Source organism: Uranotaenia lowii, chromosome 3 (assembly GCF_029784155.1).
Source record: "Uranotaenia lowii strain MFRU-FL chromosome 3, ASM2978415v1, whole genome shotgun sequence".
Classification (NCBI taxonomy): domain Eukaryota; kingdom Metazoa; phylum Arthropoda; class Insecta; order Diptera; family Culicidae; genus Uranotaenia; species Uranotaenia lowii.
The window spans coordinates 183,206,225-183,219,370 of record NC_073693.1 but is presented as its reverse complement, the minus strand read 5'-3'; the positions used below and the strand labels follow the sequence as shown (position 1 = coordinate 183,219,370).

Sequence of the window (13,146 nt, the reverse complement as noted above, 5' to 3'; positions counted from 1 at the left end):
CTTGCAGTGCGCACGTTCGCACTTACACAACTGACCACAACTTACACTACTCTTACACTATATACTTACTCTGGTTGGCATGATTCCATCAACATTGAGATCGTTTCTAGATCGTGAATATCATCAACCTCTAACAAGCAGATTTCCTTGTTGCCATGGTTTAGATCTATCTCTAGCATTTCTGCGTCGGAATCGTCTGGTATTTCCTGTTGTATCGTTGATGTAGGAATATTTTTAATGTTGTATATACCTCTATTTTTTTCAACAGTCTCTTGAATCGATTTCTGTATTTCTATAAGTTTCTCTGAATTAGTCCATGAATTACCGGCCACAATTTTAGGGGTCATTGGTTGCTGGAGTGCTGATAAGTACACAGCCGTTCCTGTAGCTACTAGTGCCATCATTCTCTCTCCAACTGCAATCGATGTGTTTAACCCGAAAATTGCGTTCATTCCTTTCATTTTTAATTTATTAATCAATAACTTATGAAGTTCTATTTCCAAAAATGGGAGAACATCTGAAATTTCTTTTGCATTAGATTCGCCTTTCAAGTCTCTCTTCACTCTGCTTGCGTAAGCTTGAATCATAATCCCACGACCATTTACCTAAAATAATTCAACTTCATTGAATTGTACAGCTAATCGAATAAAAAGAGCGCATTAAAGAAAACTATTTAATCGAAAATAACAATTATATAATATAAGAAGGGTTTATGTGATTAAGCGAGAAACTCTGAGAATTGAATACCAGAAAACTATTAGAAAAGTTTAATATATCGATTTCTATTGAATACCGAATAGATATCAAATTTTTATTTATAAAATAAGACCGGAACAAATATCAAATTCTTTTTTTATTTTTGTTAAATTTTTCACCAAAAGTTAAGCCTCACCCGTCCCAGATTTATTTACCCGTAAAGCCTAGTCCACACTAGGAGACGGTCTCAGCGTCTCCCATTTTCTTCGGGAGACACTGAGACCGTTTCAAGTTTCCAACAACAACAACAGACAACAAAGTTCGTCTCATAACAAAAATCGCAGTTCATGTTGCCTAGTGTGGACTAGGCTTAAGTGTACCTGGAGTGTCAATTTGTCACTCTTGGCTTTAACCGCTATATCTCTCAACCAATTTGTATAAAATTGACAGTTTTAGAAACCTCGTAATGTTTTTCAGACAATATTCAGCTACAACACTTCAGTTTTCCGTTATTTAAGAGTGGGAAATATTTCTACAAAATAAAAGTTAACTGATAAGAGTCTGAGAATAGCTAATAGTTTTCAGTATGTCCGAAGATTCTACACCTCCCAACACAGTCAGAAAATGAAATAGGAAGAGGATCGTATGTGTGGTGGGAGTGGAGTACCAAAATTTCATTCAGTATTGACATTGCTGCCTGACTGACATTGTAGCTTGATCATTCAACTGTAGATAATTCTTTCGATAACATGGACTACTAGACGTGGTGGTCAGGATCGAACGAAATTGCCTGAAATGTACCAGCCTTGACGCAGACTTTGTTTGAAGTATGGACACGTAAAATGTAAATCTATGAAAGAAAAGGCATGCATAGTTGGGCATTAGACTGGCCCAAATTTGTATAAAGAAATTTTTACAAAATTTTTTTCAACACAGCACCCCCTAGATTGGTCCATTTAGATGAAAACATGATTTTCTGAAAGTTTCATGAATGTGTACTGTGTACTTTAGAGTGCTCCAAATGACCCGACTTTTGAAAAAGTTATGCGCTGCAGGCTAAAATTGATCCTAGGCCTAGTACAAGATCTCATGCCAAATTTGGGCCAGATCGGATCACGGGAAGGGGTCGCTCAACGAGCCTGAAGTTTGTATGGGATTTTGAGACATTTTGTTCGGGAGAAACATGAAAACCCAGTTTTTCATCAATAACTTTGATTCCCGTCGGCCGATTTCTTTCAAAAACGGGTTTTCTTAAAGCCTAAATTATGAAAAATATTTCATCCGAAGACTGCATTTTAATAAGAGTTAAGATAAAAAAGTTATTAGGCTTCAAAAATGGGCTAACTTTTTTTACGGTGGTATTCATTACTGTTAATGAGGCGTCAATATGTTCGACCGCCCCGACTCATTAACAGTGATGAATACCATCCTTAAAAAAGTTAGCCCATTTTTGAAGCCTAATAACTTTTTTATCTTAACTCTTATCGAAATGCAGTCTTCGGATGAAATATTTTTCATAATTTAGGCTTTAAGAAAACCCGTTTTTGAAAGAAATCGGCCGACGGGAATCAAAGTTATTGATGAAAAACTGGGTTTTCATGTTTCTCCCGAACAAAATGTCTCAAAATCCCATGCAAACTTCAGGCTCGTTGAGCGATCTTGAACTAGGCCTAGGATCAATTTTAGCCTGCAGCGCATAACTTTTCACAGGTTTTGAATTTCCCATACAATTATGAGGCAGTCTAGTGTACATGAATGTTTCATGAAAGTGCATGACAACAAAAAATATAAAAAAGTGGTTTGAAACCCGTATTTTTCAATTAATTAACCGTCAACATGGTTTTAGTTATATGTGGATAAATTTTGAAAAATAATTTAATTGAATGATTAATGGCATTTCGCTGAACTATACATTCTAATAGGATGAATATCAAATGAATGTAATAAAAATTATAGACGGATAGATTAGATTAGGAAGCATGAAAGGTGTTGAAAATGAGCCAAGAGCGTGATTTGAGAAAACTTCTTGCCACACAAGACCATTTGTCCCACACCGTATTATTGTCTAGAAGAAGCAAAGTCGATAGGCTGACTTTGCATTGATCTATAGCTTCGTTCAATCGTTAGTAAAAATCGGTTTCAACTGGTTTCTGTCAACTGGTAGTTGTTCAACGAGCCAATGTTTTGGTCGAAACAAGTCAGGTCGTTGTTCAACGGAGCAAGTTGAAATCAGTCGAAACCGATCCAGCTCGGCAGCAGGATTCGTTTCGACCTGGTAGAAATCGGTCGAAGTCAATTGGAAAGAGACAGATGATCAACTGTCAATCCATTTCTACTTGTTTCGACCCGTTTCTACTAGGTTTCATTGAACAGACTATATAACAATGATACATGGATGGATCGAAGCACGTGTTTTTCGTACCCCGATCGGACAAAAGGAAATGTACGGCCGGCTACTTTATTGTTTCACGCATTTGAGTAACCGTCAACGTCCCTACTTGTTAAGACATGCGCATTAATTAGTGAACTGCATTTTTATTTCCCCATATTTCCCCCCCCCCCCCACGTTTTTTTTTTCGCCAATTGATTTTGTACGGCCAAAACAGTACGGAACAATCGTGTTTCTTCAGGAAAGGCAGCAGACGTTTATTCAAACACTTTTTCACGTAAATTTCTTGGTTGACTGTCCCGGAAGCTATGAAAATGCTGCTTTTCAAGCCACAGATATTTCTTCGCGAACTTTGACAGTTTCATGTACTTGAAAATATCTGATGCCTTTCCTCTTCCTTTTGCCGTTTAAAACTCCTGTCCAGGAAGCTGCTTGCCGTCGGCTTTAACGTAGGTTTCGTCGTCCATTACCACGCAGTCAAACTTCGTCAGCATCGTCGTGTACAGCCTCCGGGATCGCGCTTTGGCCGTCGTATTTTGTTTATCATCGCGATTTGGAGTCACTACCTTCTTGTAAGTCGATAGTCCGGCTCGTTCATTTTCAGTTCATTTTCGAAAAAAATCATCGAGGCTCATATGATGGGAGTATATTTAAGGGATCTACGGCATTTAAGTCAACAAAAATTGCGAAACTGTGCGATAACAGTGAAGTGTTTTTGCGAAACTTTAATAGCGTTTTTCTCGCTTTGCCTTTATTTAACATGTGACAATTATGCTTCCAACGGCAGTGATGCTCTTAGAACTTTTTGCCAGTTTTATACTCAAAACTGGCAAAAAGTTCTCAAAACTGGCAAAAAGTGAAACAAAATGAAAACAAAGAGTTTTATAAGGAAAAATACAAAAACTGACATAAACTAGTTGCAACTTCTTAATAATAATGAATGTTTGTAGCCTGGACAACATATTCTATATGTCAGATACAAATTTTAAAGTTGTTTTGATAACTTTTGCAGCAGTTCTCTGTGAATTCTTGAGATGTTTCATACGACGTAATGAAAGCTCACTTCGAGATTTACGGTTTTTACACAATTAATTTCATTTTTTTGTGGTTTTCTTTTGTGGATATCTTTGAGCGCATATATAGTTTCTAACTTCCATTTTTTTTTTAAGCAATCCGTAACTGATCCACAGTCTTTTTCCAAAGTATTTTTGTTCAGATTTTTTCTTAGACTTTGAATAACAGAAAATTGAAGTGTTGTAGCTGGATATTGTCTGAAAACATAGTTGAGCTACATTACGAGATTTATAAAACTGTAGATTTTATTCAATTCGGTTGAGGAACAAGAGAGATATAGTGACTTTAAGCGAGGAATGTCAAATCGACACTCAAGGTCTGATTAGGGAGTTTTTTTGTCTGGGCCTTGAGGGGGTGTCCATAAAACAGTAATAGTGTCATATTGACACTCATGAGCGGATTCGGGTTAAAAAACTCACATGGACACACATAGAGTTAAAATTTTGATCAATTACCTGCAGTTCTTCAGGGATTTCTATTGTGCACAATAGAATATCCGGCACACTAGATGTCCTAGGAAAGGGAAATGGTTATTGTTTGATTTAACTGTTATTACGATAATGTCCTTACCGGCATGCAGCACATTTCATCATGTTGATTCTAAAAGGAATAGTATTTTGATTGTATGGAACATGGCACAGTTCACAGCTATATTTATGATTCTGGGGGATGTTTTTTGCAGCCGTCTCACTACTGTCAAAAACCATGCTATTTTCGCCATCTGGGTTATAATTTTCTTGAGTTTCCGAGCATTTCATAGGAATTGAAGAGTCTACCACACTATTGAATTCTCCATCTAAATCATGCGTTTCTAAAGAGGAAGTCATAGCGTCTTTTGCACATGTAGATACATGCGGTTTCGAAACATTGGTAGAGTCGCTATTGAAACTTTCACTATTCTGCAAACACACAACGACGGCAGTTCCTGTAGCAGATAATACGCAAACATCTTCACTGCAATGAAAAAAAAAACAAATATTTAAATTAAACCCAACTTGAAAACCGTTTCATTGATCCACATGGATGAAGATCGGCTCCATACGGATGTAGAGTCGAACATCACTCAACTGATACATAGGTGATACATGACAAGGTTTTTGTTTCAACAGAAATTTAAAACGCTTATGAGTTTTTTTTATCAGATGTTAACCGGAACACTTTTGAAATTTCATTTTTTATCTTCATTTTATTCTCTAGTTAGGTTTTTTCCACAGTTAGATAATCTTATGTATTTTGCTAAAGTAGTGGAGATGAGGGCATAATGGCCACCTTAAGGAAAACGCTTATTTAATTATAGAAAATAGCTATAATATGGAGGTTACATTATTGTTTCGTGTTCAGACACTTGAAAAGCCTATTCCCTAACGGGCTGAAACGTGAAAAACTAGATGAAAACGTTAAAAAATGCGTTTTAAAAATTTTTGCCAAAAGCTGAAAACCAACCACTGTAGGGGCATAATGAGAACCCCCCCCCTGAGGCAGTATGAGCACCATTAATCAGGGCAAGTTGTGCGTTTTCTGCCGGGGAAACTAGCAGCGAATTCAACTCGATGAAGTCATGTGAGTCGTAGAATCATCAAACAAAGCAGTAACAAAATAATCTAGGTCTGTTTGTAGAATACAAACAATTCACGCACGCTCATACATTATGTGCTTTGTTTGGAGGATGATGCTACTAGCCGTATAATGTATCAATAAAAAAATCGATCATGAATTAATTGTAAATGAAAAAAAAATCACCTCGAACAGAAATCGAATTCTAGTCTTTTGATTACCTCTCCGACACCTTACCAATAGGCAAAATCGTCGGATGGAAACTAGTCAAGGTGTGGCTCTATAAATCAATTTTAATTCGCTGCTAGATTCTACGGCAGAAAATGCTCATTATGCCTCGATAATATGGTGCTCTATATGCCCCTAGTCAATAAATTTAAGTAAAAACGTGTTTTAAAATTGATAAAAGTGAAAAATCGAAAATTTGATGATGGTAAAAATTGAGAAACAATGTGTACAGCATGTTGCAGTGCGTACATTATAGATCAAGGTGATTTTAAGATAATAAGAGCTTATTTCGTGATGCTCAAAAATTATAATATTATCGTTACTTGAAAACATAGCCGTTTTTTTTTAAATATCTCTGTAAAGATGATAAGAATATTCCTGTTTTTGTGAAAAATTAATGCTATAGGAAGTACGAAACAAATCCTAATGAAAATTTATTTAAGAAAAAACGTACTTTCGTAGAAAAGAGTAGTGCTTATTATGCCCTGGGTGCTCGTTATGCCCTCATCTCCCCTATTTTGTATAAATTCGCTGCAGATTTTTTTCCTTTTCGACAAAAGACTGAGCAGTATTTGAAAAAAGTTGTAATCGTTTAAGATAAAAATTTATGCCGGAAACTTAAAAAAAGCTTCATGGTGACATTCCATTTATTAACAAAAAAAGAAGGGCTTGTGATATAGCTCAGTTGGTAAGTCAGTTGCCTCCAGAGCCGATGTCCGCAAGTTCGAGCCCAAGAGTAAACATCGAACACAGTTGTACCGGATAAGTTTTGCAATAACTGTCCGCCAGTTGCAGTGTTGATATAAAGTCGCGAATGTCGCAAAGGTGGTAAAACGACTCTAGTCGAAACATAAAAAAATAATAAAATAAGAAAAAAAAACAAAGGACCAAAAAACTTTACAACATAGTGAAAAAAAGGCCTCAACACAATCAAAATAAAATCTCGCGTGAGCTTTCATTACGTCGTATGAAACAAAATGTAAGCATGCAGATTTATTGCGAGAAAATACAAAAACTGTCATAAACCAGTCGCAATTTCTTTCCATTTAGAATATTTGTAGCCTGGACAACATATTCTATATGTGAAATGAGGCCCTCGGAACCAAAAGGGTTTAAATGCAGAAATGGTCGATTTTGAGTTAATAATGCAAAACGATTCTTCATGTTTCAAACTAAATTTGATGATTTTTTCAAATTTTAAGAAAAAAAATTACCAAACACAACAATCTAAAAGCGTGTTTTCTCGAAATAAGCTTTTATCAAAAATAATATATTCAAAGATACCTAGCTCTTGAAATTTTGCATATAAATGCCAACGGACAATCTTTTAACAAACCTTAACACCATCTACTGACAGAAAAGGTCAACATTTTTCGATAATTGAATTTTTCACTTTTACCCCTTGTTCCGGGGGTTTAAAATGCACTCTAATATGCTTTTGTTTTATTTTTGAAATACATTTGAAAATGCACTCTGACATACTTTCACCAATTTTTGAAGAAAAGCTATGCCACTAACTCAATTTAATTAAGAACCTCACTCGTTATTGCGCATTCAGATTTCTCATTAAAAAAATTTTCAATCAAAACAGATAACTAATTTGCATGGCATATCTCGTTGAGCCTGATTATTGATTCCAAATTCCACGGAACAGGATATTGCGATTCAGGGTTTTGATGACGTGGCCAATATTTATTTTGATTGGGATGCTGATTTTTGATATATTACAGATTTTTCCCAAGGTTTTAATTTAATTTAGTTTAATTCATTAAAATGCTGATAAATTTTATTTAGTTTTATTAAGATGTTTAAATCAAAATCTTAAAATAGCAAAGCTTCCCAGTTTAAGGTTAAACAACTAGTAGCCACTTGAAAGCATGTGATAAATATGATAAATAAGAAATTCAAAACTTTCAAAACTTTTTTATATCAGGAAGTGCTATTTCGTTTTTTTTCCGAATCAGCCATTTCAATAACAAAAAAGCAAAAAGTAGTGTAAAGTATTCTCAAATTAGATTTGAAAAAAAAAATCAAATCTGTCCACGTGAACATCCGGAGACGGGGGTTGGGATTTGCCAACACCCCACGTGAACATCCGGGGACGGGGGTTGGGGTCTAAAATCTCATTTTTCTATCTAAGTGGTATCTGAACAGCCCCCAAGGAAGAAAAAGCTTTGAATAGCGATTGGAGACTCTGATACCGAAAACCCGTGCTAATTCTGAAGAGCCAAGACCACGTAGAGACCTCAGTGTGTTTGTCGTGCAGATGAACCCTCAAACTGCTAGTTATTTCCGACCGTGTACTATAAATTGGTTTTTTTTTCCTTAGCGTGTTTTATTAATTAGTTGCATTTCTGCCGCAGCATTTGATGGTGGCGCTTTTCGATTTTGTCCGTCGATTTTCGCTAGAGTTCCGAATCTTGTAATGGATAACTTTTGCTTTTATGCACTTATACCCCTTTGGCTCCAAGGGCTTCAAATACAAATTTAAAAGCTGTTTTGATAACTTTTGCAGCAGTTTCCTGTGAATTCTTAAGATATTTCATACGACGGACAGAAAGCTCACGCGAGAAATTGGAATTCATTACGTTCTAAAGCGTGTTTTTCTTTGAAGTTTCTGCCATTCTCGTATGAATTTTCGATACAATCGTTTTTTTACGTCACAAAAAAATCCAAAATGGCTTAATCTTGTCTTTTTTATTTCTGTAGTAAAGTTTCGTTTGTTCGATAAGTCTAGTGTCAAACGCAAAAACAACTCCTCCGTTATATAGTGTGTTTCAAATGTTTTGAAAATTCTGACAGCACACTGCAATCTCGATGAAATTGTTCTGCACTGTTGTTAAATACTGGCCAGATGGCTTATCTTTAGGATCAAATTTCAGAACGCATATCTCCTTCAGGTGACCCAATGATAAGTTAAGAAAGTCTGACATCATCAACTCCGCGACATCAATTGATGCATTTTGACTTTCAAAACCTTAGTAGATTTGGTTTGGCTTCAGTTCTGTAGAAAACATAGATTAAAAAAGATAAAAATATGCAAGATTTATGCTATCTTTTTAACCATCTAAAAGCTAGATTTTTTCACTGTAAAATTCCCAAAAAATCAGTTTTATCTGTAAAACAACTTTTGTTCTAGGAAAACAATTTTCGTTGGAGTAAATTTTTCAACAGTTTTTTTTTATAATTACATAACAACAAAACTAGATTTTATGTACTTTTTAGCTTACACATTCCAATTTTTTCCAAGTTTTGAAACATGTTTAGCTATAGTTGAATAAATTTTGTTGTCGTTTTTTTCCAAACCCCTTCTTTAGACGGGGTTTATATTTCGTCTCGTCTACCCAACCAAGTCTTTTTTCCCAAAAATCAACCCTGATTGGTTATAATTTTTAGATCAAACTGTCAATAATTTTTCATGAAGCATAAAAAATAATGATTTTATAAAAATTGGTGCATGTTCAGTTTTATTATGTTTTTAAGCTTCTTTAAGCTGTAGCTTTTGACAACTGATGAAACAGTTGCCATTAATTTGAATTGTAAGAATAACGTGGTTTAAAGCATAATGCACGAACAGTAAGTTAAAACAATGATTGGCTTGGTTTTATGTCAATTTGAACCCCGTCTTAAGGCGAGTTTGGGCTTTAGCGAGTTGATTAATGCCATAATCCTATATTTTATTTGTAATAAGCGATTGAAATAGTGTGCATAATTCTTTCCATTTGCGTGTTATTACGTTCATGAACATTAAACAGAGAGTTTAATACCCAGGTTATGTTGAGTGGTCCAAAATAAGTCCTTCAGGAATTAAGTAGGGCCTATTTTCGACATGAGTCCAATAGCTATTAAAACAAGTTTTTTTGGTTCTTCGAGCTTGCAAACTAGTTTTAAAGTGAAGATGTTTGTAGTTGTTAAATTCATCACAGCTATGCAGAAAACCTCTTGAAAGTTGACTCCAATAACGGTACGTCCTCCTGAAATGGCCTTGATTAGGCCCAACTGTGAAAAATCAAAACTTTATTTTCAATTTTCTCTCCTCAGCTTATTCCAATGAAATGTTATATATAATTACAATCCTAAGAAGGAGCTTTAACTTTATTTGTTCAAAATTTTCATGATCAACAAGATTTATGAGAGAAATACTGGAAAAAAGCTGCAAGGTGGTCCAAAATATGTACCCGGTCCAAAATAAGTCCGTTAGCCTATGAAGTGATAAATTTATTGCGATAATTGTCGTTGTTGCTTAATGTAATGAAACACACACAAAAAGAAAACGAAAATATTTTAATTATAGAAAGAAGTGATCAGTGTCAATTGAATTTTTTTTTTTTGTAAATTTGTTAAAAAAATTTTTTTTTCATTATTTTGAGAGACCCTGGAAAATTCCGAGTGTTCTACAAACCCGTCGTAAGCTGGAGGTTTTCGGTGAGTAACCGGAATTTCCATTTTCGTAATTGTATCTTGATATTTTTTTAGTTTTCTACATTTTTTATTTTGGGTTCTATCAGTATTTAAGAATGGCTCCGGCGAAAGCCTTTGATATCACCAGCGAAGATAAAATGAAAGAAATTCCTTTTTATTATTGAGTTGGATTTTTCATTTTAAATGCATCTAAAGATTATTTTATAAATTCAAAATGGTTGTAAAAATTTGAAACATTTACATGAGAGGAAAGATCTTCAGAATTTTGTTCAAATTGCTTTTGGTTTCAGATTGCCTGGTTTATTATTGATTGGAATAAACATGTTTTTATAGATTCAGTTGTGAAACTTCTTGTAATAGGCTATTGATAAATTGAAAGTATTTAATCAAAGCATTTCAAAATACTTTTTTTTTGCAAAATTGCAGTGCTCATTAAATAACCTTAAAAGTAAGGTAAATAAACAGACTATTCAAGAAGCTTCCCGCATGTTAAAAAACTATATAGCTCAAACAGTCTAAACGATACATCTACTACGGCTTTAGAAAAAGAGATTGTCTCTGTAACGCAGCTGTTCTTTTAAACGTTACCGTAAACTGGGAGAACTTTGATCACCGGGGTAACTTTGATCAACATAAAAATTTCTTCTGATAATCATCTTTAACTAAGTCTGAAGTTAAAATATCTGTTTTCTACGTTTGAAAGCCTTTAAATTGAGTTTCAAATAGGCTAAAATTGCTTTGTAGTTGGAGATTTTTTTATCCTACTTAAAATGTAGATTATCTGTTTTTTCGAAGGCTCACAAACAAACACCTCTCCTGATAAAATGACAGCATTTAGAAGCATATGGGTTGTTTTATGTGAAAGTTTCACTTTTTTCCTTGGTATAGGTATAGTTTTAGAGTTATTTTTATGGTCATTATATGATAATTTTTGGATGGAAAAAGGACATTTGCTATAAGAAAGGCCCGTATAGAACGAATGGCTAAAACCCTCTATATCAAATGATTAAGTTTCAATAAAAAAGAACATAGGAACGGTGGGAAGACCTAGAGTAGGGTTACCATATCCTTCAACGCCAAAAAGAGTACGTTGATATCATATTTCAAAATATTTAGGAGAAACGTGAGAAACCAAGAAATTTTAGGCCATTCAAGTAGTTGCAATAAGTCGCTAGTTATGTGGCTAACCTGGCAATTATGACTTTTCAAAAAAAATTACAAATTAAAAGTTATCGTTTTTAGTTTTTGCTCATTTTCTTGCAGATTTTTAGTGAAAAGCCGTTGGATTATTCGAAGAAATAGAGATCAGAACATCGCAAACATGAGAAAATGTTGGATTTCAAAATGAGTTCAAATTGCTGTTGTGCTCTTCGCCAATTAATTGCATATTCAAAGGCGCTGATTGCCTGCACAGTTTATTTCGATGTCTGGGAGAAGCTTTTTTCAAAAGCGGTTTAAAAACTTTCGAATTTGTTGAATTTCACTTATAGAAAAGTACTGCTGATTAAATAGAAAACTTGTTTGTGACGAAAAATTTAGATTTTCATCGATCTGTGAATTTAATTAATCGTTTGGAAAACTCAACAAAGTTGGGAAACCTGAAATACCGTGCCATTAATGCATAAAATGTTCCATTTCTTTCGGACCTCTTGTACATATAGGAACACAAACTTATGAACTAAGAACTGGAACAAATTCCGTACGATAATATTTCAATTCTTGAACACCATCAAAAAACTTTTTTTTAAGTTTCAAATCTGCATGAGAATTAAGGGTAATAATTTCAAATTTAAATTTCAAAAAACGGATTGTAATTTTTCTTTAGATATTCCGGAATGATGAGTTTCGAATATGAAAAAAAAAACAATTTGATTTTAGTTTCAAATGAAAAACCGAGATCCGAATCAGGATTTTGTCCTAATGACGAACCGAACAGAAAATCTAAAGTTATAAACAGGATACAGATTCCGCAATCCGATCACAGGCAACAAATTTTGATTTTTATAAAAAAAATGAAACTAGGACATCGGAAATGATTCAAAGCTAAGCTTGCCAGATATTTGTCCACACTTATCCGGCAGGGAAAATTCGGGCTATTCAGCAAAATTAGGGATTTATTAAAAATCAAGAACAAAAAAAGGTTATAAATTCAAAATCCAATACACAAAACATTGATTTCAGATTTTTTTATTTAATTTTTAGAATAGAATAAACATACACAATAAAATCATTAATGTCATTACAAATTTACTTTGAATTCTTCACTCACATCAAACAATCATAAACATTCCAGCAAAACAGTATTTCCAGCAGCTAGAACATGGAACACCAACATCTCTGACTGGCACAAAATATAGTTCTCCATGGCCGTGAGTAGCCGGGATCATGGCTTATACGGGCCTTATATGTACTTGTTCAAGTTCCCGATGTCTTCCGGATGAGCGGATCCAGGCTACGAGTAGCGTAGTTCTTCTCGCTTCGGACATTTGAAGTATTTTCGTGGTGGATTAAAGAAAAAAGATCAATGAAATAATAATAGATAAATAATAGATTGAAACAAACTCACCATCATAGTCGCTGGCATTCGGAATCAGATATAATAGCGCCACTAAATTTTACTTCAGAAGTCCGGACTTCCAACTTCCGAAAGACTTCCGACAAAGGAAAGTGAAGAACTAGATTGTCGGAAGTCTGTGTTTTGTTGCCAGTTCACCAGCGACGTTTCAAAATTTTTTATTTAAATTCACAATATTAAAATTTTAAGTATTAACCTTATTTTCGAA

General features: G+C 34.4%; 1 protein-coding gene across 3 annotated transcripts in view; it reads right to left on the bottom strand.

The window, feature by feature from the left end:
* Positions 1-13,146, bottom strand: part of LOC129757187 (C2 domain-containing protein 5) — a 73,681-nt gene that overhangs the window by 11,748 nt on the left and 48,787 nt on the right. For all 3 annotated transcript variants that reach the window (XM_055754319.1, XM_055754318.1, XM_055754320.1), the window contains 3 exons: positions 4,730-5,113; positions 4,615-4,672; positions 70-605 (listed from right to left, as the gene is read on the bottom strand). In XM_055754319.1, coding sequence (XP_055610294.1) covers positions 70-605; positions 4,615-4,672; positions 4,730-5,113 — 978 coding nt within the window. The remainder of the gene's footprint in view (positions 1-69; positions 606-4,614; positions 4,673-4,729; positions 5,114-13,146) is intronic.